Source organism: Lithobates pipiens, unplaced genomic scaffold (genome assembly GCF_037356315.1).
Source record: "Lithobates pipiens isolate NorthernLeopardFrog02 unplaced genomic scaffold, aLitPip1_a1.2 Scaffold_1, whole genome shotgun sequence".
NCBI lineage: Eukaryota > Metazoa > Chordata > Amphibia > Anura > Ranidae > Lithobates > Lithobates pipiens.
In genome coordinates this window covers 226,887,349-226,913,246 of record NW_027507685.1, presented here as the reverse complement: position 1 = coordinate 226,913,246, position 25,898 = coordinate 226,887,349, and the positions used below count along the sequence as shown (strand labels likewise).

The following is a 25,898-nucleotide window of genomic DNA, read 5'->3' as shown; positions in this document are numbered from 1 at the left end:
ACAACTTTTTTCATTGTGCACATCTTTAGCTTCTGCTTCCTATTAGCCTACAAATAGTGTTGCCTGGTAAATATATTCACTGATTATCAATCCACTTCAGGTGCATTCACTGTACAGTGCTGGGCAGGATGTCCCTCATCTATGGACAACAATAAAGCTTTCACTTATAGGTTGGCTGCAGAAGGAGAAGACCTTGTGCATTTAAATGATGCAGAGAGAATGTGGGTTGCTGGGAGTATGCATTGTTCCAATGCTGTGCAGAAAATCATGCAGGAAGATAGCCAAACACTGCAAAATATTGAGAAGCAGGTGAAAGTCCATTGCCAACAGCTGGCCACCATATTTTCAACTGCGGGGAAGGAAGCCTTTTCAAGAAAACGTAAGTGGTATACTAAAATTCCATAGTGTATTATCCAGTAGTTGAAAATGTTTGAGCACCCTCTCAAGTGGCTTCCTCAGGCCAAATGAGTGGCAGCAACAGACTCCAGCATTTTATGAGCAACTCAACTACTTTTATTCAGTAACCAGGGCCCGTGCTACCACTAGGCAAACTAGGCAGCTGCCTAGGGTGCCTGGCCACTGGTGTTCCTACTCTCTTCTCTCTGCAGCAAGCAACTAAGTCTCAGCATCAGCAGGCAGTCCGTTTGCACATAGTGTCAGAGGCGTAGGACTGTGTCTGTGCCCCGTCTCTCAAATGAATGACAGCAAGGAAACATTCATTGATGGGCACTGGTAAGCTACAATGATGGGTGCTGGTAGGTTGCATTGATGGACGCTGGTGAGGCTGAATTTAATGGGCACTGGTGAGGCTGCATTTGATGGGCACTGGTGAGGCTGAATTTGATGGGCATTGGTGAGGCTGCATTTAATGGGCTCTGGTGAGGCTGAATTTGATGGGTGATGGTGAGGCTGTATTTGATGGGCACTTCAAAAAAAGTTGGGGTATACATGAGCAGGGCAAAGAGGGTGGTCTCAGGGTTTAAGCCACCGGGGGTGGGGGCGACGACAAAATTAGGTTTCGCCTAGGGTGTCAAAAATCCTTGCACCAACCCTGCCAGTAACCATGGAGTCATCAAATGTCTCAAGGCAGATGATGGTTGTCGAAGACCACCAGAACCACCCTGTTCTAATTTGTAGAATCCTACCACAATGATGTAATGAAAGTTTGAATTGTTGTCACATTGTTTGGGTAAAGATATTAAAACTGCATTATATGTGGAAGACAGGTGGTGTTGAAGGCCAGGGATGGGAAGTTCCACTTTGACGTAGAAGACCTCTTTTACATCTTGTAAATTAACTGTGCTTTCTGCCCAAAATATGCACCTCACTGTCCTCAAAAGAATGCCCCTTCTCCCCATGATGTGTTCAAACCTTCAGCCATGTAACATCTTCCCCCACACTTCATGGCATTGTGGTAGTAGGGTTGTGTAAATTCTAACATTGTTTTTCAGAATTTTCACATCTCCAGCCATGTTTTGTGGACAATCAACATCTGCTTTGACACATTTCATAACATCATGGTAATTGGATTTAGGTGATTGAGTTGCATGTGTGGGTGTACTTGCTGACACGTGTTCCTGACATTCATCAACTAAGGAGTCCACTTGGACAAGTGACGAAATGTGTTCATAATTACAGGACAAGTTAAACTGAATGTAACTAATTAACCAGTTAAGGACCGCCTCATGCCGATGTACGTCGGCAGAATGGCACGGCTGGGCACAATCACGTAGATGTACGTGATTCTTTAATTGCCCAGCTGTGGGTTGGGAGCGTGCCGGCGGCGGCGCGCTCCCGACCCGGTCCTGTGTTCCGTGACAGTGGCCGCAGGACCAGCGCACCCGATCGCCGCTGGTGTCCCACGATCGGGTCACAGAGCTGAAGAACGAGGAGAGGTCTGTGAAAACAAACCTCTCCCCGTGCTTCCCTGTGTGGCTGTCACGATCGTCTCTTCCCTTTTATAGGGAAGGACGATCAGTGACGTCACATGCCAGGCCACGCACCCTATGATAAAAAAAAACACATAACGTCATACATAACACTACACTGCCCCCTAGTGGTTAACTCCTTCACTGCCAGTGTCATTTACACAGGAATCAATGCATTTAAATAGCCTTGATTTCTGTATATCTGACAATGGTCCCAAAAATGTGTCAAAAATGTCCGATGTGTCCGCCATAATGTCGCAGTCACAATAAAAATCGCTGATCGCCGCCATTACTAGTAAAAAAAAAAAATATTAACAAAAATGCTATAAAACTATCCCCTATTTTGTAAACGCTATAACTTTTGTGCAAACCAATCAATAATCGCTAGTTGCGATTTTTTTTACCAAAAATATGTAGAAGAATACGTATCGGCCTAAACTGAGGGAAAAAATTTTTTTATATATTTTTTGGGGATATTTATTATAGCAAAAAGTAAAAAATATTGCATTTTTTTCAAAATTGCCGCTCTATTTTTGTTTATAGCGCAAAAAATAAAAACCGCAGAGGTGATCAAATACCACCCAAAGAAACGCTATATTTGTGGGAAAAAAAGGACGCCAATTTTGTTTGGGAGTTATGTCGTACGACCGTGCAATTGTCAGTTAAAGCGACGCAGTGCCAAATCGCAAAAAGGGGCCTGGTCCTTTGGCTGCAAATTGGTCCGGGGTTTAAGTGGTTAACATGTCCTAAATAAATAAAAACCTTTTTAAAATCAATCAAAAGTGAAAAAGTGCACATTTATTTTTTTCACTTATTTTTACATTACTCCACTTCCTCTGATTCTGTCTTCACATTTCTGCCCTTTTAATGGAGTTGGATCACAGTGTTTTAAAGCCCCGTACACACTATCAGATTGTCTGCTGAGTTTTTCCTTCAGATTTACCAAAACCATATAATATGAGGTCAAACCTTAGGAGTTTCAATGTGTATGCAATCTAGGGTTGCCACCTGTCCAGGATTCACCCGGACAGTTTGGTTTTGGAATCATGCGCCCGGGTTTCAGACTGCCTGAAACCCGGACACATTATTTAGATTGACTATGGCTTCCCTGCAGCTTCCACCCCCCAAACACTCTTACCCCTCTGTGTCTGCCCACACTCCAATCCCCGGCGCTGTGCCTCAGAAATGGAAAGTTGGGGCTGGAAATTTGAAGGTGCTGACTGCCAAGGAGTGAGTGAGTGAATACACTAAGGCAAGTCAGGGTTCTCAGAGCACCCTTTACATCAGAGTGCCCCTTTACACCAGAGGCCACAGTGTTCCCCCTTACATCAGAATCTTCTCCTTACATCAGAGTTCTCAATGTTCCACCTTAAATCAGGGTTCCCAGAGCACCCCTTATGACAGAGTCCCCAGAGTTATCCCTCACATCAGAGTCTGCAGAGTCCCCCCTTTACAGTGAAAGGGAACTCTGTGAGTTCAGATGTAAAAAAGGAACTCTGCAGACTCTGATGTAAAGGGGAACTCTTGTGATTAACTTCATATGATTAGAAATGTTATTTAATAGCAAAATATATGTATAGTTTATACTATTAAAAAAAATTGCTGCATGGCGCTAAAGTGTTCAGGTTTGACTTAAAGAAAAGGTGGCAACCCTAATGCAATCAGGCAGGCCCTTCTACTACATGGTTTTGGTAAATCTGAAGGAAAAACTCAGCAGACATTCAGACAATCTGATAGTGTGTACGGGGCTTTAGACACACACAGAACCCTTCACTTTAATGGAAGATGTGGTTTCCTGAAAACTGTACTAAAGATGCAAAAAGAAGATATTGTTTTAACATGTTGCACTTAGACCCCTTTCACACTGAGACATTTTTCAGGAGCTTTTGTGCTAAAAATAGCGCCTGTAAAGTGCCTGAAAAATGCCTCCCCTGCAGTCCTAGTGGGAAAGCCCGAGTGCTTTCAGATTGGGGCGGTGTGCTTGCAGGACATTAGAAAAATTCCTGCAAGCAGCATCATTGGGGCAGTTTGTGAGTGGTGTATACACCACTCCTCCACCGACCCTGCCCATTGGAATGCATGAACAGCGCTACACAGGCGCTTTTAACCCTTTTTTTAACCCTTTTTAACCACTTTGACCAAATAGTGGGGCCAAAGTGCCGCTATTACAGCGGTAAAGTGCTGCTAAAACTAGCGTAGCTTTACCGCTTCTGCCCCCACCACCCCAGTGTGAAAGGGCTCTAAATCACATGTTGGCGGGTGCAGGTTTTCCTCCGTCCAATAGGTGGCACTGTGGCATTATACAAATGGAGAGTAGCCCAAATTGTTTCCTCATTGACTCCGTCTGTGTCTCAGAAGTACCAGCTATCTGATTGTATACTCTAACTTCTGGTGACCTTTGGTAGCCATCCTGGTGTAGGCAGGGCTTTTTTTCAGCTGGAACTTGGTGGAACTCAGGTCCACTACCACTGGCTCAGGCCCCTGCTCCCTGCTCACCACTATCACTGGTAAACACAGAAGTCTGTCTTCTGTGTTTATCAGTGATAGCTTGCTTCCCACAGATGGACAGAGTGCAGGATGGGAACAAGGGAGATGCAAGTGCCCGGGGGGCATGCTGGATGACGACACCCCCATTAGATGATCTCCCAGCAAGTGAGAGAGAAGACGCTGACTATAGTGTGTGGGGAGGTACTAGAGTCGGGTGGGTGCTTCAGTTTAATACAGCAACAAAAATAAGACATGTGGAAGATGGTGGCACTTTTAAGGAGAAGGGTAGGTTGCATGTAGAAGTCAGAGCTGAAGAGGGGTGAAAGTGAGATATGGTTGAGAGATGCAGAGGTGAGCAGTTGTGGAAGAAGGCTGAACTCTGCACTCTGTACAGCACACCCCTAAATTCTGCATTCTGTATGCAGTACACCAATGAACTCAGCATTATGTACGTAAAGCACCCCCAAACTCTGCATGTAGTTCACCCCTGAACTCTGCATTGTGTGAGAACCCCCCAACTCTGGACTCTTATGCCCTGTACACACGGTCAGTTTTTCAGACGGAAAATGTGCGATTGGATCATGTTGTCGGGCTCCATCGGACTTCTTTTTTTTACCGATGCACAAAGTTTGAGAGCAGGATCTAAAATTTTCCCACAACAAAATCCGATCGCATAAATTCCTATCCAACGGACAAAGCGCCACACATGCTCAGAATAAATTACGAGACGAAAGCTATTGGCTACTGGACAGTTTATAGTCCCAACGTACTTGGTTTATGTCACATCGTTCTGAATGATCGGATTTTACGACAACTTTGCCCGACCGTGTGTATGCAAGACAACTTTGGGCCAAAATCCGTCAGAAAAAAATCAGATGGATTTTGTTGTCGGAATGTCTGACCGTGTGTACAGGGCATAACTCTGTACATAATGCACACCTGGTATTTAATGCCCCTTTAAGACCCTCCCAATGTTAGTAAAATGTAACCACACCCACTATTTGATGTAGTTTGGAGGGTGTGTGTGGTGGGATGGGGGTTTTGGGTGGTCATGGTTCAGTTCCCTAGGCCAAGGCCTCACCTTCACACGTATATGTGAACTGAGCCTTATTGCATAACTCCCAATCTGATTTCGAGGGAGTGTCCCTGATTTAGAACAATGTCCCTCTGTCCCTCTTTCCTCCTCATTTGTCCCTCATTTTGGTCTGATCTATATAGTTGTAGCAGTGACCCCCGAAGGAGCTGCTGGTTTTGATTGGGCCTGCACTCTACCTATAAACCCCACTAACTTGACTCAATTCCCTTGGCACAGCTGTGGTCCAATGTAATACAGTACAATATGAAACAATGCAAAGTACCTGTATAGTACCCTCAGGATCCACTGGCTCCACCTGGTGGGGAAAAACAATATGCCACACAACTGGATACTTAACCAGAAATATTGTTTACTGTAAAATATTTAGACAGGTGATTACAGTAATTGTGCTGTCATCCCAACATAGGACGACAGCACAATATATATATTAATATAACAGAATATTACATATGTATGTAAATATATTTATATAAACCTGGGAACTCCCCTTGTTTTAAAGGCTATACGTGAGGCCTCACTTAAAGTACTTTAATCCGGGGTCTTCTTTTCTTCTCTAGCTAAAGTCACTCCTTTGTATTTGTAATCCAAAGTTCATGGAGGATTAAGCTGAAATGCTCCTGGTGTAACTCCAGTAACTTATTTACAAGCACTTAGGCGCCAAAGTAAATAGGCTTTAAGCCTGCTCAGTGTCAGTGGCTCTGCTACGCCTCTGTGGAACTGCAGATTCCAGTGAGGCCTGTATGTGAGTCTAATTGCATGCAAAAGTTAACAAACGGTGGGCCGTAACCTGCTCACCAACTGGATCAGAGTTCCGCGTGATCACTTTGGTCCGGTGACTGTAGCTTGTCTTTCCGTCAGCTGGGCCAGACACTCTGTATCACTCCGCTGAATCGATCCAGTCCTCTGATTCTCTGCTGAGTGTCTTTGGACCTTCTCAATCCGGCTACTGTCTCTCAGGCTCCTTCAGGTCACCTCACAAAACAAACAGGCTGGTGCTCTGCAATAGCTGTCGGCCGCTGTCTCTCGGGAAACCTCTCCACAGATCTGCACAGGCAGGTAACGTGGTCCCAAGAGACCTAAAATGGCCGCTGTTGTTCCTTATATCCCCTACCCAGCATGCACTGCGAAAGAGAGTGTTCATGGGTAGGTCACACGGACTCCTGGGTAACAAGGTCAACCTCCAGAATCCAAACAGTCACTTCCTGTACAAGTCTTTAGGTTGTTCTGAGGTAATGATAAACAGGTGCGCTACCCATATTTGGTCACTAGATGGCTCTAGTACAAAACCACAGTAATGTCCATATACCTCACATTAAAGCATGCATAATCACATCAATAAACAAGGATGTCTGTTTTTGTAAATTTCAAAAGCCAATATAAAGGAATAATAGTGGTAAAAAAAAGCACTTGTGGGTTTAACTAAACATTTTTTTGTACAGTTCTCCTTTAAGAGGGCACGGCAGGGGGTGTGTCCTATGCCTACATACGTTTGCTAATAAGCATCCCTCATTCCCATTTTAGAAAGTTGGGAGGTATGCTTATTGGAGCCGCAATTTCAGAGTTCACTAGCAAGTGGTGCTGAAAGAGAAATATGGAAGCAGACTAGGATTCTCCATACATGGAACGCTCCAAAGAAATGGAATGCTTCTTTTTACATATTATTTTTAATATACATATAATCTTCTTCAAATTATTGCAAAACAATATAACACAAATATTACACAGTAGGTGGAGTGTTCCAATATCACAATATACAAAAAGTGTTTCTAAGATCCAATAACATTTTGTTTATTAAATTATTCTTTTGGCATAGGAACAGCACAGAAATACATGAGTTCATTATTATTCATTATTGTCAAAAGTATTGGAACACTTGTCTTTACATGCACATGAACTTTAATGGCATCCCAGTCTAAGTCTGTAGGATTCAATATTGAGTTGGCCCACTCTTTGCTGCTATAACAGCTTCAACTCTTCTGGGAAGGCTGTCCACAAGGTTTAGGAGTGTGTCTATGGGAAGGTTTGACCATTCCTCCAGAAGCGCATTGGTGAGGTCAGGCACTGATGTTGGACAAGGAGGCTTGGCTTGCAGTCTCCGCTCTAATTCCTCCCAAAGGAATCGGGTAGAGATTAGGACTCTGTGTAGGCCAGTCAAGTTCCTCCACTCCAAACTCCCTCATCCATGTCTTTGTGGACTTTGCTTTGTGCACTGGTCCAAATCATTTGGTGGAGGGGGGGTTATGGTGTGGGGTTGTATTTCAGGGGTTGGGCTCTGCCCCTTAGTTCCAGTGAAGGGAACTCTTAAGGCTTCAGCATACCAAAATATTGGGGGTTATATATGAAAGGCAAATCCACTTTGCACAGTAAGTGCACTTGGAAGTGCAGTCGCTCTAAATCTAAGGGGTAGATCTGAAATGAGTGAAAATTAGTGGAAGCTCTGCTGATTTTATTATCCAATCATGTGCAAGCTAAAATGCTGTTTTTTATTTTCCTTGCATGTCCCCCTCGGATCTACAGCGACTTTACCTTCAAGCGCACTTGCAGTGCAAAGTGGATTTTCCTTTAGTAAATAACCCCCATTGTGGACAATTTCATGCTCAAAACTTTGTGGGAACAGTTTGAGGATGACCCCTTCCTGTTCCAACGTGACTGTGCACCAGTGCACAAAGCAAGGTCCATAAAGACATGGATGAGTGAGTTTGGGGTGGAGGAACTTGACTCACTCCCATAACACTCAAACACTCCCATAGACACACTTCTAAACCTGGTGGACAGCCTTCCCAGAAAAGTTGAAGCTGTTATAGCTGCAAAGGGTGGGCCAACTCAATATTAAACCCTACGGACTAAGACTGGGATGCGATTAAAATTCATTTGCGTGTAAAGGCAGGTGCCCCAATACTTTTGACAAAATTTTCCATTCCTTCTACCTCTGAAAATCCAGGTACATAACAGTAGGTTACACTACACTGCCATTTTTCAAAAAACGAATACTTGTTTTCACCTATTACATCTCTTAGGGCTGGTCTTGTGTATATTGTGTTGAAATGGCCACTGGTAGTCTTCATCTGAGGCCCATGTGACAAGGTGACCACACAGGGGCACAATTGGAAAACAGGAGCAAAACATTGGGGTTTATTTACTGAAGGCAACTCCACTTTGCACTACAAGTGCACTTGGAAGTGCAGTTGCTGTAGATCCGAGGGAGACAAGGAAAGTAAAAAACATCATTTTTGCTTGTGCATAATTGGATGATAAAATCAGCAGAGCTTCCCCTCATTTCAGATCTACCCCTCAGATCTACAGTGACTGCACTTCCAAGTGCACTTGTAGTGAAAAGTGGATTTTCCTTTAGTAAATCAACCCCATTGTCATCCTATATTAGGAAGTGTCTAGACAAGGACTTTCATGGCAGAATCACTAAGTATTTTTTAATAAAAGCTGCAGGTTTCAAAACATTGAAAACTGCATTTGAAATTACATTATTGTATCAGAGTTTATATTAGATTTTAGTTATTGGGTTTACATCTACTTTACCTTTAGTTAAATTATAACTAAAGGCAAAACGTTTTCTTTTAGATTTGGATAGAGTGGATAGAGCCCCTGTCGGTTTTTATTGCTGTCTGTGCTACTGTTAAGGAGATTCACCCTCTCTGTTTGTCTGCTTTACCATTATCATTATAAGTAAAAAAATTAAGAAAATTACAAATTTTGAGTTGTCCCCAGAAAAGTAATAAAGGGGAAATCTACTAATGGGGAAAATTGTTCTGGAGACCTGGGGGGCCCCAAGGAATTCCCTTAAATTACAGGGATTTCCTCCCATTTCCTGTTTGGCTATGGGACAGGAAGTGAAGGAAAATCGCCAATGGGACACAATGGCAAAAAATAAAATAAAAAATCTGACAGGGGTTATAACCCTATCTTGCTTTATTCAAAATAAAAAAAAAAATCCTATAGTTCTTCTTTAATTTGTTAGGGTGTTAGATTATTAGGTTTTAGACTTCCTCAGTGAAATTTTCCAAGTTTTCTGTATCTCAAAATAAAAAATACATACGCTTTTCCCTTTTATTTTGACTAAGATGGGAAGGCAAATTCTCCTTGCAATTTTTTCACTTTATTTTTTTCCCTGGAAATCTTGCAAATAACACACTTTCTGTCCTTTTGGGTTGTATTTACTAAATGACAAGAAAGAAGAGGATTGAGCAAGGGCTACTCCAATGGACATACCGTATATACTCGAGTATAAGCCGAGATTTTCAGCCTCTTTTTTGAGGCTGAAAGTGCCCCCCTCGGCTTATACTCGAGTCACCGCTGTCTGACTGCCCGAACAGCGTGTCGAGCAGACAGACAGCGGCCATTCTACCTTTCAAAAGCCGCGCCTCCGGCTCCGCCTCCGCCTGTGATAGGCGGAACACTGAATTTCCCAGCAGCCTGTGTTCCGCCTATCACGGACATCGTATCATCCTCGTACTACGGACGAGGATGATACGATGTCCGTGATAGGCGGAACACAGGCTGCTGGGAAATTCAGTGTTCCGCCTATCACAGGCGAAGGCGGCGGCGCAGCTTTTGAATTTTACAATGGCCGCCGAGGCGCCGACGAAGAGGGCACGGGACGGAGGCAAGGCAAGGCACGGCACGGCACGGGACGGGACGGGACGGGACGGAGGCAAGGCACGGCGGCAAGGCACGGCACGGGACGGAGGCAAGGAGGCAAGGCACGGGACGGAGGCTCGGGACAAAGGCTCGGGACACAGGTAGGCTGGACACACACACACACACACACACACACACACACACACACACACACACACACACACACACACACACACGGATGGATGGATACACACACACACAGGGATGGATGGATGGATGGAGACACACACACACAGGGATGGATGGATGGAGACACACACACACAGGGATGGATGGATGGATGGATGGAGACACACACACACAGGGATGGATGGATGGATGGACACACACACACACAGGGATGGATGGACGGACACACAGGGATGGACGGACACACAGGGATGGACGGACACACACACAGGGATGGACAGGCATGTCTCACCCTCGGCTTATACACGAGTCAATAAGTTTGCCAGTTTTTTTGGGGGTAAATTGGGGGCCTCGGCTTATATTCGGGTCGGCCTATACTCGAGTATATACGGTATTTGCCCTTAATCACCCAAAGAAGATTCTTTCTTGTCATTGTCTAAAATTTAGGATGATGGTACCCGTTTTTGATGTTATTTTCGAGGCATAATCCATTCTTGTATTTACTAAAGCTGGAGATTATAAAATCAAATTCTCGTCTGCATAGAAACCAATCGGCTTCTAACTTTATGTTAACCAGTGGGTGATCTCACCTGGCCGATACACTAGAACAGCCTTTCTCAGCCTTTTCAACACAGAGGAACCCTTGAAATAGTTTTCCGGTCTCAGGGAACCCCTGCTAAATTTTAGAAATCTACAACTCATGATACATTAGTGTGATGGTCAGTGGGAAGAATGGTCCTTACACTTGTGGTCATTGGGAAGACTTAACTCCTTACAGATAGCTAAAAAGATCAATGGTGTCAGTGGGAACTTATCTGAGAGGCAGAAATTGCCCAATGCTGAAGGAACCCCTAGCAACCTTTGGAGGAACCCTGGTTGAGAATCACTGCACTAGAAGAATTGTCTATCTTATACAACTTGTCTAACGCTAGTAGATACGTGGAACTTTATAGAATCAATCATGGGCGTCCGCAGAACTTTTTTCAGGGGGGGCATCATTTTAGGGACACCCATGCACCTCCACTTTTCGACAATGTCATTATCACATTATCATGGTCAGAGACTGCAGACGTAGTACAGTTCATGAGATTAGTAAAGAGAAGCACGGATTATGAATGCAATGATATAAGGAGTGCTGGACATGACAGTGTGGATGAGGGACACAGAGGGTTAAGCTTTATGGGTGGAGCTGAGGAAAAAGGTTTGCAGGAAGCAAGTTCAGTGTAGGGGAGGGGTCATATAAAAGGGAGGGGGGTGGCTTTAGGGGATCATTCGGATCCCAGCGTGACACAGAGGAGGCAGTTTTTCCCGCCCTCCCGCCCTAATGTTATGTGTTTGTTTTGTTGTGTCGTTTGTTGCTGGTCTTTTCTTCTTTTGCAGGTTTCGTCGGTTGTCACGGCAGCTGAAGGTTTTCCTGTGTTGGCGGTGTGTTTTCTGGTGGTTTCTGACGGTAGACAGGTACTCAGAAGGGATCTGAGGGTGTGGGGGGCTCATCTAACGATCGGCCCCTCTGGGTATTCCTGAACGTTGGAGGGAATACGGTTATGTTCACTGGCGGAAGTTGTCTCCGACCGGTCACAGGTGGAGGCCTTTGGGAAGTTGGTGAGGTGTACCGCAGTGATTTGGTATTGGCTTAAGTGGGGTCACCGTCAGAGATCACCAGAATGGGCAGTTAATGTTATTTAATGTGGTTTAATGGTAATAAAGTTATTTATATTTATATATCTATATATATTTAGATATTTTCATATTAACAAGTTATTGGAGTGAATTTTGAGTTATGTTTAATAAAGGCTGTTGTGGCCAGTTTACTCCAACCTATGGTGTGGTCTCGTTTCTAATAGGGGAAGGTATGGGTAAGGTATAATATAAGGGGAACATTCAGACTACACTAGTCATGGATAATGACCAACAGGCCCTTTTACCAGACCCAGTGAAACTACAGCAGTGATCCCTCCGGCTGGACGATCGATCACTCTGGGTCCCCCGGGGGCGACTCTGGTCTGTAGTGTAGCATGTCTGTACCCTGGTCTCTCTGGCTTCCGCCCGGCCCACTCCTCATTCTTTGTCCTGTACCACTCTCTCCCTCAGCTTTTTTTCCAGGCTGCAGTCTCTCAATCTCTCTCTTGATCGAGCTGTAGCCTCCTCCCTGTGGAAAATGGGGCTAGCAATCCTTGGGACTACATGTCCCATGATGCTCTCCTCTCCTGGTCTCCTTTGATTGGCCCTCAGTTATGGCCAATAGGGAAGGAACAGAGCGGGCAGGAAGCCCGGATAGCGACAGGACTGTGCTAAATTTAAGATCTGGTCCCCAATTCCAGGGGGGGGGCACTTGACCCCCCTTGCCCCTACCTGCGGACGCCCATGGAATCAATCAAATCGAAGAGTAAGTTTTGATGTTTTGTTGATGTTTTTTACTTATGTATCAAGGTCAGTTGGGTTTCCTCCATTCCCTTTCCCCATCCTTTCCCTACCTTCTTCCCTTCACCTTTTTTTTTCCCCCCAATAACATTATTTTTAGATATTTATCTGTACTTCTTTTGAGGAAGTGAGTCTATATTTCACAAAACACATAGAGAACTAGTACAGATTACTTATTTCATTGGAAGTTCAATTTAATATGTTATTACTATGCATTTGCACTATTTGCACTATGCACTATTACTATGTATGACAACATGGTTTTAAATGTTTGTAACATCTGCCTTTTGTAATAATATTTCTTGTATATTTTACATGTTTGGTCGTGCCTCGGTAAAGTCCCGTGGCCAGTTCTTTTTTTGTATAGCTTTTAACCTCAGCTTGTTCAGTTAAAGGGGTTGTAAAGTGAATTATTATTTTTTTTTTTAAATAACAAACATGTTATACTTACCTCCACTGTGCAGCTCGTTTTGCAGTGGCCCCGAACCTGCTCTTCTGGGGTCCCTCGGCAGCTGTCTCTGCTTCCTCCCTCAGATGCTTCTCACGTTCATGCGAGCTCCCTCGCATGGTGAGAAGTATCTGCGGCTCCCGTGATACAGCTGGCGGCTATAGCCGCTTGCTGTATCACACGGCCCCGCCCCCGCTCCGCGTCAGTGGATGTGATTGACAGCAGCATGAGCCAATGGCTGCGCTGCTTTCCATCCATCCACTCCAGCCAATCAGCGGCCAGGCTGAACGGTGGAAAGGACATCGGGGGACGAGCGTGGGACTTTCAAGGGGTGAGGTAAGTAAAACGGGGGTCTAGGGGCGCAGGCACTCTCAGATGTTTTTTCACCTTAATGCATAGAATGCATTAAGGTGAAAAAAACATTTACCTTTACAATAGGGTGACCACATTTCCAAACTGACATTCAGGGACACCCCCCCCCCCCCCCCCCAGCGCGCACGCCCTCGTGCCAGCCAAAAAAAAAGCAGATTTTTGATATGTTTTTTTTGACAGTTTTTGGAAAAACAAAAGCAAACAGTGGTCACCAGTTTAGACAGATGATATACATTCTCTACATATATATTTTGTATTGCCCTCATTTGTCTGCTTCATTTTTCATTGCCCCCACTTTTCAGCCTCATTTTATTGCCCCCACTTGTTAGCCTCATTTTATTGCCCCCACTTGTAAGCCTCATTTTATTGCCCCCTACCTATCAGCTTCATTTTTTATTGCCCCCACTTGTCAGCCTCATTTTTTTTATTGCCCCCCCCCCACTTGTCAGCCTCATTTTTTATTGCCCCCCCCATCACTTGTCAGCCTAATTTTTTATTGCCCCCCAGGGCAGGGCTCCACTATGTCAGCCTCATTTATTACTGTACTGTCCCCAGCCCCAGTGCCCCTCTGACCTGCTCCAATCAGGTTCCATTTGCTCACCTTTTAAGGGCAGCACTGGGTAAAGGTCTTGCTCCCCTCGGCCTTGCTCTGAGCGAATGTGACATCACTGGTTGCTAGACACCAGGCGGGGTGGCCCTAGTAACCAGTTTAGCAATCTTCTATTAGGGGGACTATGTGTCCTCATTTCATTCCGGGACAACCCCTTTAAGCTTTGGCAACAAAACCTGGAAGCTGACTGGTTTCTATGCAGAAGTGAGCCTCCAGCTTTAGTAAATAAACCTCTTTGTATCTACATTCATTTCTCCACTGGATCTATGAAGAAGTCACAGTTGTCACACAGGCTGAACTTCAAACATGTCTGCCTATGTTCATCTCCATTTACATGGTAGATTGATGGAACTAGCAGTCTACAAGAAAGATAAGGATGTTTGTCCTCTCAGGGCATGACAAGGTACTGCTTTTTGGCAAGATCAACATGTATTTTCTGTACTTGCTGAAAATGTCCTTATCTAAGAAAAAAAAAAGAAAAAAAAACAAGAAAACAAATCCAGCCACCACATCTAAAACTGACCATAGATAGATCCAAATTTGGTTGGCTCAGCAGCAGCTGGCCGAATTTTCGATCCATCTATGGTTATTCCCGTTCAACAGAGTTTGATCCAATGATCAGGAATGTTGAAAAATTGATGCAGCGCTGATCAGTGAATTGTCTCCACTATCAGAATACAATACCACAGTGAGGTGGAGGATTTATCCATCTACCCTGTTTGTGTGTCTGATGAATGTATAATCCTGTACTCTGCCTATCAACCCCAAGAACAGTCTCAACCCCTTTGGCACACCCAGGGAAGCCATCAGAAATGTTGGGGCCCCTTACATAGCTTTAGGCCTGGGCCCCCCGGGGTCAGGGCCCAACATTCCGTGCGTTGTGGAGACTGGAGGAGTGGATGGTGCTCGGCGTGGGTGGGGATGCATGCGTTGTGGAGACTGGAGGGATGGATGGTGCTCGGCGTGGGTGGGGATGCATGTGTTGTGGAGACTGGAGGGATGGATGGTGCTCGGCGTGGGTGGGGATGCGTGCGTTGTGGAGACTGGAGGGATGGATGGTGCTCGGCATGGGTGGGGATGCATGCGTTGTGGAGACTGGAGGGATGGATGGTGCTCGGCGCGGGTGGGGATGCATGCGTTGTGGAGACTGGAGGGATGGATGGTGCTTGGCGTGGGTGGGGATGCGTGCGTTGTGGAGACTGGAGGGATGGATGGTGCTCGGCGTGGGTGGGGATGCATGCGTTGTGGAGACTGGAGGGATGGATGGTGCTCGGCGTGGGTGGGGATGCGTGCGTTGTGGAGACTGGAGGGATGGATGGTGCTCGGCATGGGTGGGGATGCATGCGTTGTGGAGACTGGAGGGATGGATGGTGCTCGGCGCGGGTGGGGATGCATGCGTTGTGGAGACTGGAGGGATGGATGGTGCTTGGCGTGGGTGGGGATGCGTGCGTTGTGGAGACTGGAGGGATGGATGGTGCTCGGCGTGGGTGGGGATGCATGCGTTGTGGAGACTGGAGGGATGGATGGTGCTCGGCGTGGGTGGGGATGCGTGCGTTGTGGAGACTGGAGGGATGGATGGTGCTTGGCCTGGGTGGGGATGTGTGCGTTGTGGAGACTGAAGGAATGAATGGTGCTCGGCGTGGGTGGGGATGCGTGCCTTGTGGAGACTGGAGGGATGGATGGTGCTTGGCGTGGGTGGGGATGCGTGTGTTGTAGAGACTGGAGGGATGGAGTAGATGCTGGGTGCGGATGAATATGATTGAGTTGCATTGTGAAAATGGATGAGGATGACTGTGGATGGGGATGAGAGTTACATAAAGAAGAGACAGGCAGTGGGCTCATTTGCACCCACAGAGCCATCAATTTTCACAATGGGTGTCCCATCCAAGAAGAAGGAGATAAAGTCCCACTAAAATGTACAAATGTACAGGCAGCACAGAAGGCACAGTCAGTAGTACACATTATATATTTCCGAATTACCCTCCATGTTGCACTCTCTGTTACAATTTGTTATTGATGTCTGTGTCCGTGTGCACTGTCGACTAGCTGGCCACTCCCCCTGTCCCTGTCCTGCCCAATAACAGTCCGAGAAAATCCTGCAGCAGCCATCAGTGCACTGGCCGAGGTGTGTCATCCTCCTCTCTCCAGCAGCTGTCAAGCGGGGAGGGGGGGGGGGTTGGGGGGCTGGCGAAAAAGTGTCATCTCTACAAGTTCTCTTCTCCTCTCTCCAGCAGCTGATAACCGGGGGGGGGGGGGGCAAAATAGATAGTGTCACTCTCCTCCTCTCACTAGCAATGTACTGATTATCAGTAGGGTGACGGACAGGCCCTTGGGGACATGCGGGCTCCTTACATGTGTAATGCCTGTACCCCACTGATGGCGGCTCTGGGCACACCTGTATGGTAATATGAGTGTGGGACCCAGCAGTAAGGAGAAACACAGTAATGATACACTATACAGTATATTTACCATATTCTTGGAACCCATCACTTCACCAGCTGTAGTAATAGATAGACTCACACAGGATATCAATTAACCATTTGAAAGTTCACTGTGTGATAAGAGACAGTAAATGGCAATATAACAGTCAATGTAAATGTGAAACTGTATTCAAGGATCACCATAGATAGCGTATGCAAACAGGTGCACAGTGGGACAGGTACCCAATACCAATCAGCAGCTACATTGAGTACCTTCCCACTGAAACCTCTGAGCACACACACATACCAATTCTGCAGCACAATGCTGAACATACAACAGCACAATACAATATAACTTTATATCATACTCAAGGGCTCCCCCTAGGTTACAATACACTGTCCAATCGGCAAACTGAAGTTGTGCTACTTTATAGAAAATTACAAAGTCTCTTGTAGTCTTCTTTCTTCAGCTAGCTCATTAGACTGCAGTATTTATAAATCCAGGAAACAAGTAGGTAGCAAATTGTAGAAGAAATTACATGGTAATAACTGCGTTCTCACACATGTTAAGCACTCACAATGTCTCTTCCTTAATGAGGGATGCAACTCAGCATTAACTTTGCAGTACAGGCAAGGCGAACCCTGAAGTTCCACTATACACAGTCTAATGACAAATTAGATCACTCCTGTGGGACTATAGATCCCACCAGCAGGCTGGAACTAATTCACACAGTCACAGTGCACTATATTGATCTGTGCAGGTGCCCACTCACTACAACAGGCCCAGATGCTTGTTTGGTTCCTTCCTTGATATCACTGCACTGCTCCTTTGTATAGCCGCCAACTGTAATGCAGGAAACCCCAAATGTTCTGTAATGCAGACCGATCCTCCTGCTTGATCAGTAAGGTAGTTCACAAGGATCCCCTTTAGGACAGGCGATCCATTCTCTACTGTAGGCCCGCAGGCTCTTCCAGCCCTGGGCCCACACACAGGCCTCCTGCTGTGTGTAAGATGGTATCCAGAGAGAGCTAAAATGTGCCACGCCTGTCTCTTATTTGCTTACACAGCAGGCTGTTCTGTGGCTTGGTCTTGTGGGTAAGTGAATTGGGCATTGTGGGTCAGTAGTTCCTTGACTGAGTTAAGGCTATGTGTTAAGTCTATGAGTCACTTGACAAAACATTAAACTACATTTCCCTAAATGCTTTGCAGCGCTGTCCAAGAATTGTAAGAAAAAGTCCCAACAGCATTAACATCAAAATGACACTAGAGGGAGCCATTCCCTTACTTAAGGAACAACATATTAACATGATAGCTTGGGTAACAAAACCCCTGCGCTACATGTGGATGGGGGCAGGGGAGTTACCAGGTGGCAAAAAGACCAGGGGCTTTAGAGCAGAAAATACACCTGCCTAACACTGCCATTACACTGACCTGCCTGACCTACACTGACCACTAACCAGTCTGACCTACATGCACTGACCTGTCTGACCTACATACACTGACCTGCCTAATCTATATACACTGACCACTGACCTGCCTGACCTACACTGACATGCCTTACCTAAATACACTGACCACTGATCTGCTTGACCTACATACACTGACCACTGACCTGCCTGACCTACATACACTGACCTGCATGCTTTACATACACTGACCACTGACCTGCCTGACCTACATACACTGACCTACTTACACTGACCTGCCTGACCTACATACACTTACCACTGACCTACTTACACTGACCACTGACCTGCCTGACCTACATACACTTACCACTGACCTACTTACACTGACCACTGACCTGCCTGACCTACATACATTGACAATGACATACATACACACAATGTGTGTCTTACCTACCTCAGCTCAGCCGTGGTGTGCGGTCCCAGCAGGCAGTCAGTCACTCGTCCCTGTCAGAGAGGTGCCGAGCCGAGGAGAAGAGGAGAGCAGCCCACCCGAGCGGGGATGTAGCGTTCCCGCCTTCTGGAGCCTGCAGGCTAAGATGGACGTCACATCACACGTCCCACGGTCCTGGCATTGGTGCTGCAGGCTCCAGAAGGCGGGACCTGCGGCACTTTGCCCCTATGGCACTCGGCTACTTTCGGCCGCACTTGACCACTTTCTGTCGAACTCGCAATCAGATTGGTCCCGGGGGTGATAACAATGGAATGCAGCATTCCATAAAATGAGCTTTTCAGGGTCACATTCGGGGCTTCGGCCCCACTAGTCACCCCCTCCCGATGCCCCTGGATGGGGGAATCAGCCCACTGGCTGATCTAAAAAAAAAAAAAAAATACCAATATATGCCCAGCCTAAGGTTTGGTAAGTTGCAATGAGTTACATTATTGTTTTTAGGTTTGGATATGCAATAAAGGGGTTGTAAAGGTATGTGTTTTTTCACCTTAATGCATCCTATGCATTAAGGTGAAAAACACCTGGCAGTCACCGGCCCCCTAGCCCCCCCCCTCGTTTCACTTACTTGAACCCCTTCATTCAGTCGGCAGGGACACGCTGGCTCCTTCTCCACAGGCTCCTGCTTCTTGAATGGAATAGATTGATAGCAGTGCAGACATTGACTCCCGCTGCTGTCAATCAAATCTAATAACGCGATCGCTGGGGGGGGAGAGGCAGAGTCCAGCATTCTGTGTCTATAGACGCAAATGCTAGACTCGGGAGCGCGCCCCCAAGGTAACCCACATCAGATGTGGGGAGGAGCTATGAGAGCCGCTGGGGGACCCCAGGAGAGCAGGTGCGGGGCCACTCTGTGCAAAATTAGCTGCACAGTGGAGGCAAGTATGACATGTTTGTTATTTAAAAAAATAAAATAAAATTACCCTTACAATCACTTTAAATGAATCTATAAAAACCTATACATGATTTATTAAGATTTCTTGACCTGATTTTCTTAAATAGCTGTCCTTCTTGGTATGCAACAACAAAACACCTTTCCTTGTACATATTATATTTTTGTTCATACCTTTCTTTTATGTTCTTAACTTTATATCTCAGTCCAGCCACAGGTCTACATTACCAGCAAATCTTTAAAATCTGAAACAGAGGTCATCTGTATGGTGACCGGGTTCTATCCAAAGTCAATCAATGTAAGCTTGTGGAAGGAGAACAAAATGGAGGAAGTGTCATCAACGTTGACTCTACCCAATGGAGATGGGACTTACCATATAACAGTGCTGACAAGTTTAAATTTGACAAAACTACAAAGTGTTTATTGTAGGGTAGAGCACGGCAGCTTGAAGGAACCATTAATAATACATTTGGGTGAGTAATATTCATATGGAATTTTACAAATAGAAAATGATTAAGGGGGAATCCAAGCTAATGAAAGTTCTTCCTTTATTAATTCTAAGGGTGACTAGTTCCAAGTTGCTGAAGGTCAACTTTAATACCAGCTTAATACCAGCTGGAGCAGAATATTATTCTTAAATTTGCCATTTGCTATTTTCAAGTTCCTCTTTTGATTCAATGTGAGCAAAAGAGGAACTTGAAAATAGAAAATTGCTCCAGCTGGTATTAAAGTTAACCTTCAGCAACTTGCAACTAATCTGCAGGAATACATCCCTGAAATATCACAATACAAAGCAAAATTATGACAGTACTTTTCATCATAAAGGTTCTAATTTCCAGTGGCTAGGCTTGTGGTTATTGTTGAGGCCCAGCAGAAAGATTGTCATCAGCCTGCTGCAGAGAGGATATGAATCTGGTATGAATTTTAAAGGGTACACCATTTCAAAATCAAGAAAAAAAATTTGTGCGCCCCCCCCCCCCAAAAAAAATAAATAAAACTACATTTCCTTATCCAAGCATGCAGCCTTGCAGGCCCCTTATCCCAGCATGCTCCCTTGGCAGAGCACCTTGTCCCAATGTTGATGAGGACAAGGGTCTCTTCCCCACAACCCGCATAACCCTACACCTACTCATTCACATAAAAAAAAAAAATTAAAAGAATAAACACAGAGACAAAGTTTTTGGCAAGTTATTTCATTTAAAAAAAGTTCCAATGCCCACCAACCTGCCAAAAGAAAAAAATATACGTCTCGTTTCACGTCTTCCCTCCCATCAAATGACAGTTCTAGCAGAAGACAGCTGGTATAAAACGGTGGGTTCTCCTGGGTGATGTCATTGACCATATATGGACATGACAATATTTGGTCAATTGGAAGAGAAATTTGGATGATGGACTTTATAGGCACAATGCTAACTATGTAGTTTAAAAAATATATATAAATGTATTATTTACAAAAACTCATATGAAACAATATTGAAATCATTGACTATTCACAATGTTGCCTTGAAGCATATACTACACCACCTATAAGTCACAGGTAATAAAATACTTAGTAATGAGAAACCAAGGGGTAATCTCCAAGAGTTACTATAGTATCATGGAATATGAAAGGCGGTGTGTCGTGATTCAGCTCAGCTCTACATGTTACGTGTACTTCTTCAGGAGCTTGGGGCATATTATTACTAGAATCAAGGAATAAAGTCCACGACACAGCCAGAGATGCATCAGCAAGATTCCAAACTAGTCTGTAAGGTAATGATCAAGCAAGACTTGTGGTAATTGAAGGTTAATTCTATAGCCAGCAAAGGAAAAAACTAATCAGGGTATTTTAAAAGTTGTATGGTAATTCTGGAATTGCAATTAGTCATATAGTTCACTGGTTTACTGTCATATAGTTCACTGGTGCCACGTGAGTGGCACCAGTGACATGGTTGTTAAGTACTCAGCAGTGCCTGGACCTGCCGGCATCCTTAACAACCATTGACAGCAGGAAGCTGTCATGTACAATGGCAGTAATAACACCACAATTTTGGCATTCAGCTTCTGCCAAACAGGTAAATGTTCTCCAAATACCAAAATAGCCAAGGATCGGTCCACACTTATGCGGGCTGAACCTTAAAGTGTTACTAAACCCAGGACTCTGCATTCACTATATCTAGTCTCCCACAGTACACAGAACATAGAAATGCAATCATTTTAGTATATATAAACTGCTAAATACCTTTTCTCACCAGTAGTATATAGCAGTTTTGAGACTTCTATCCGTGTCTGGTTAAAGCTTGTAGAAGGAGTTTTCTGACTGTCCTATAAGCCTGCAGGACTCCTGGCCCTCTATCTAGACAGTACTGATTGGCCCTGTGCTGACCACATGCACCCTCCCAAGAAAAAAAAAACCCTCTCTAGCAATACACACCAAACTGAGCATGTGTGGCCTTATTCCACAGACTCTATGTTATCAGGAAATTATTACAGGACAGTGGAAGAAGGGGAGGATCAGAGAAGACAGGATCAAACAGCTATTTAACACAATGCGGAGGATTAACCCCTTAGGTTCTACAGTTATGCCACGTACACACGACCAGACTTTTCAACGGACTTGGTCCGGCCAACTGGAATCCGTCAGACAATTCGATCGCGTATGGGCTCCAGCTGACTTTTTCTTCCCAAAAGTCAGATGGACCTAGAAATAAAACTTGCTTCAAATCTCTCCAATGGACTCGAGTCTGGTCGAAAAATCCGGTCGTCTGTGTGCTAGTCCGACGGACTAAAACTGACGCTAGGGCAGCTATTGGTTACTGGCTATGAACTTCTTTATTCTACGTCATCACGTTCGAATCCTTTTGACTTTTGGAGTGATCGTGTGTGGTCAATTGAAAGTCCAGCGGACCATGTACTTTCGAAAAGTCAGTCGAAAAGTCCGGTCGTGTGTATGGGGCATTAGTATAACAAGCATGCTTTACTGCATATACAGACTGATTTTACTGTAGTGGGTTTAGTAACACTTTAAGCTCATTACGTATCCTATCTTCAGAAACTTCTTTGCAGCAATAAAGATGCTAAAGCTCTTATTGTTCTTATAAAAGGTTTGTAAATACTGATGCTTTTCCCAGACCTAGGGAGCCACATCTGCTGCATATAACCTGCTATACAAATGAATGACTGCACACACCTGTGTTCTTCTAAGTAGAGAGGTGATTGTAGGTGAATTACCAATATTATTAATTATTATCAATAATTGCACCACATGCCATATATATAGGTAAAAGAAGGGAGAACTGGATTGGGACTTTTTAGGTGCTTACAACAACCAGAACTTATTACGTAAAAAAAAATCAACATTTATTTAGAAATCATTAAAAATATTTTCACATATTAAAAAATGACATATACACTTTGGCTTTATATCATCCAATTCCTGCTTTGTATGATTGTAATTTAGTGGTTTAATCCCGACATATTCTGCTCTCTGATCTTCTTCAGGGTATAGTAGCCTGTTGCAACTCAAGAACTTCTATTAAATAAAGATACAGTGTAATTGTGGATACAGTGATTGTGGACATGTATACATACACTGTATGTTTATTTAATAGAAGTTCTTGACACACAACAGTCTAATACCACCTGAAGAAGCCCAGAGGGCGAAACATGTCAGGATTTAGGCACTAAAGCCATCTAACCTGCTTGGTTTGCAGGAAGCAGAGCCGGTCTCTGTAAACCTGGAAGCTGGAACTTAGAAAAAAATAAATAAATGAACTTAGCCTTTAAAACTTGACCTCTTTTCATCATCTCTGCAGATAAGAACTACCACAGACCAAGAAGACTTTTCATAGGTATGACACTTGTGGCCATTTTCAGTGCAGTCGCAATGGCGTGCTTTGTAATGCAGAATAAAACGCGCAGGTAAGATGGCGTCAACAAAGCTAAAGTAACAAATAACTGAAATAAATAGATGTGCTTTGGAAAAAAACTTGTGTTAAAAGTTCTTAAATCATTCCTTAGAAGGAACTGTGGTCTTTACACTCTAGTCTTTTCTAGTTAGTTTTTTGACTTAAAGGAGGAGTACAACCAAAGCTCATTTGGCTGTACGTCTCCTATGGATCACAGGATTGTAGTTTGTTTTGCACTCCTGTGACCTGTTTTCAGCAGAGCGGGCTGAAGCCTGCTGTCGGCTGACATCACAGAGCCGGTCCAGGCTCGGGAAGGATCGTGGCCATATGGTCGGAATCCATCCACATCCCTTGACCGCCACCCGGCTCAGGCTCTCAGCAAGTTGCTGAGAGCCTGAGCCGGACACTCCTGTCCCATCCGCAGCCCAGCACTCAAGTGAGTGCAGGGGGGCCAGAGCAGAGAGCTGTAACTGACAGTCATCAGCTCTCTGCTCAAGGAGTTGTGATAACTGAGAGATCAGAGATGTTCAATCGCTCGCTTATCAGTGTTAGAGACAGCAGGGGACCGATGCAGCATTGTACTGACGCTGCATCCACCTAGGTAAGTATGATTTAAAAAAAATAAAAATCCTAACACTCCCCCCCATTGGAATCCATGCGTCCGGTGTCCCACATGTAGATTAGGGGGCTGGACACTTGGATAGGGGGGTGGCGCCCCTGGGCCCCGAATTATGGGCCCCCCCACTGCATAGGATGTAGAGTTGGATCAAAATTGCACCAAAAGTCGCACTCCAAAGTTGCAAAAGGAAATTGTGGATTGAGATGCGCTAATGTGAATGCAGCTTAAAAAGGCATCTAGTGGTGAAAGAAAGGGGGCAGCACTGGAAAGAAGGTGAACATTGCAGTCAGATGCATTTTTTTTTTTTTTTTTTTACAATATTTTTATTCAATTTTCAACAAGAGAAATTACAAATTCAGAATCTGACATTGTCGATGCATAAAAGCACAAGAAAACCAATACGGAACAATTCAACTATAAAAAGGAGGAGGAAAGAACCGGTTGTACATGTGTGAATCTGCAAGGGTCAGTCAGATGCATTTTTTATTAATTTCACAACACTAATGCATCGTACACACGATGGGACATTCCAACAACAAAATCGTGGATTGTTTTCCAAACGATGTTGACTCAAACTTGTCTTGCATACACACGGTCACACAAATGTTGTCGGAAATTCCGAACGTCAAGAACGTGGTTACGTACAACACATATGACTAGTCGAGAAATAAAGAAAATTAAGTTCAATAGCCAGTACAACTCTTCTTCTTGATTCCGAGCATGCATGGAATTTTGTGCGTTGGAATTGTGTGCACATGCTCGGAATTTCCGACAACAAAGTTTGTTGTCGGAAAATTTGAGAACCTGCTTTCAAACATTTGTGGGGGCGGTAGTAGGGCTGGGTTTTTTGGCTAGGCGGTGGGGTTGTGTGGTGGGGGTAAGCTCACTTGCTGGTTGTTGACTTACCAGTGCCAATCAATGCTGACCACTAAACTCACCCACCTGACATACATACACTGACCTACATACAATGACATATACTGACCTACCTACCTGACACACACTGACCTACCTACCTGACATACACACACTGACCTACTTTACCAGGAGACAGACTTCATGTGTCCTGCAGCAGCTCATCTCAGCTCAACCACGGTGTGCGAGGCAGCCAGAGCCCGGAGGAGAGCTGCCCACCCAAGCGCCAAGCGGGGTTTGATGTGCTGTGGCGGGCGCATTGTAGTTCCTGCCTTCTGGAGCCTGCAACGCCTATGATTGATGTCACATGCCCCACGGTCCTGCCATTGGACCAATGGGACGTCCATCATAGGCGCTGCAGGCTCCAGAAGGCGGGACCTGCTATGTGACTTGGTGGTGCTCAGAATCAGATCGGTCCCGCTCAGCGGCGGCACTAATAATAGAACAGTGCCCACCTGAGACCCGGGGCTTTTTGGGGACCCACTCGGGGGTTCAGCCACTGTGAGCCCCCCCTGCCGACGCCACTGGTTCTGACTGTCTATGTGGGGTCAAGGGGGTATTTTTCTTTCACTCCTATGTAACAGCTACTAACTCATAAAATGTCTTATTTTCTATACTAAGCAGAAGATACATATCAATCCTTGGGGCCACTATGAACAGATTCTACTGGAGGAGAACAGACGGAGGAGTGACACATACCTGAACTGTGCTGAATAGAAAAGAATAATGCGGGGCCATCAGCTATAGTATTTGGACCCTGGGTGACAGTTTTTATTATATCAGCTGGATTCTCCTAACCGTTTACATGTGTAGGACTGTAGGCTGTACACACACAACCTCATTAGTGGGCTTTAAACCGAGGCCACAGATCTGAGTCGTCACCTGAAGAATGCACTGGATAGAGGTCTATCTGTCTCTTACTTCTTTCTGCCTGTTCATACCATGGATGTCCCTGTGAACTGTTTGAATTGTGTTTTACTAAACCTATCTGAGCTTATACTAATTACCATTGATGATATTTTCCTAAATATGCAGCTTTCATTAGAGTGGAATTAAAGAAATGTTACAGCAATATATGCAATATCAATAAACAGCAACATTAAGTA

The 25,898-nt window shown here is 44.9% G+C and overlaps 1 protein-coding gene across 1 annotated transcript; it reads left to right on the top strand.

Annotated features, from left to right (window-relative positions):
- Positions 1-25,898, top strand: LOC143988968 (antigen-presenting glycoprotein CD1d-like). The gene is made up of 4 exons (XM_077488934.1): positions 1-379; positions 19,578-19,844; positions 23,166-23,271; positions 25,417-25,898. Exons 1-4 carry the CDS (start codon positions 142-144, stop codon positions 25,493-25,495), a joined length of 690 nt encoding a protein of 229 aa, XP_077345060.1. The 5' UTR covers positions 1-141; the 3' UTR covers positions 25,496-25,898.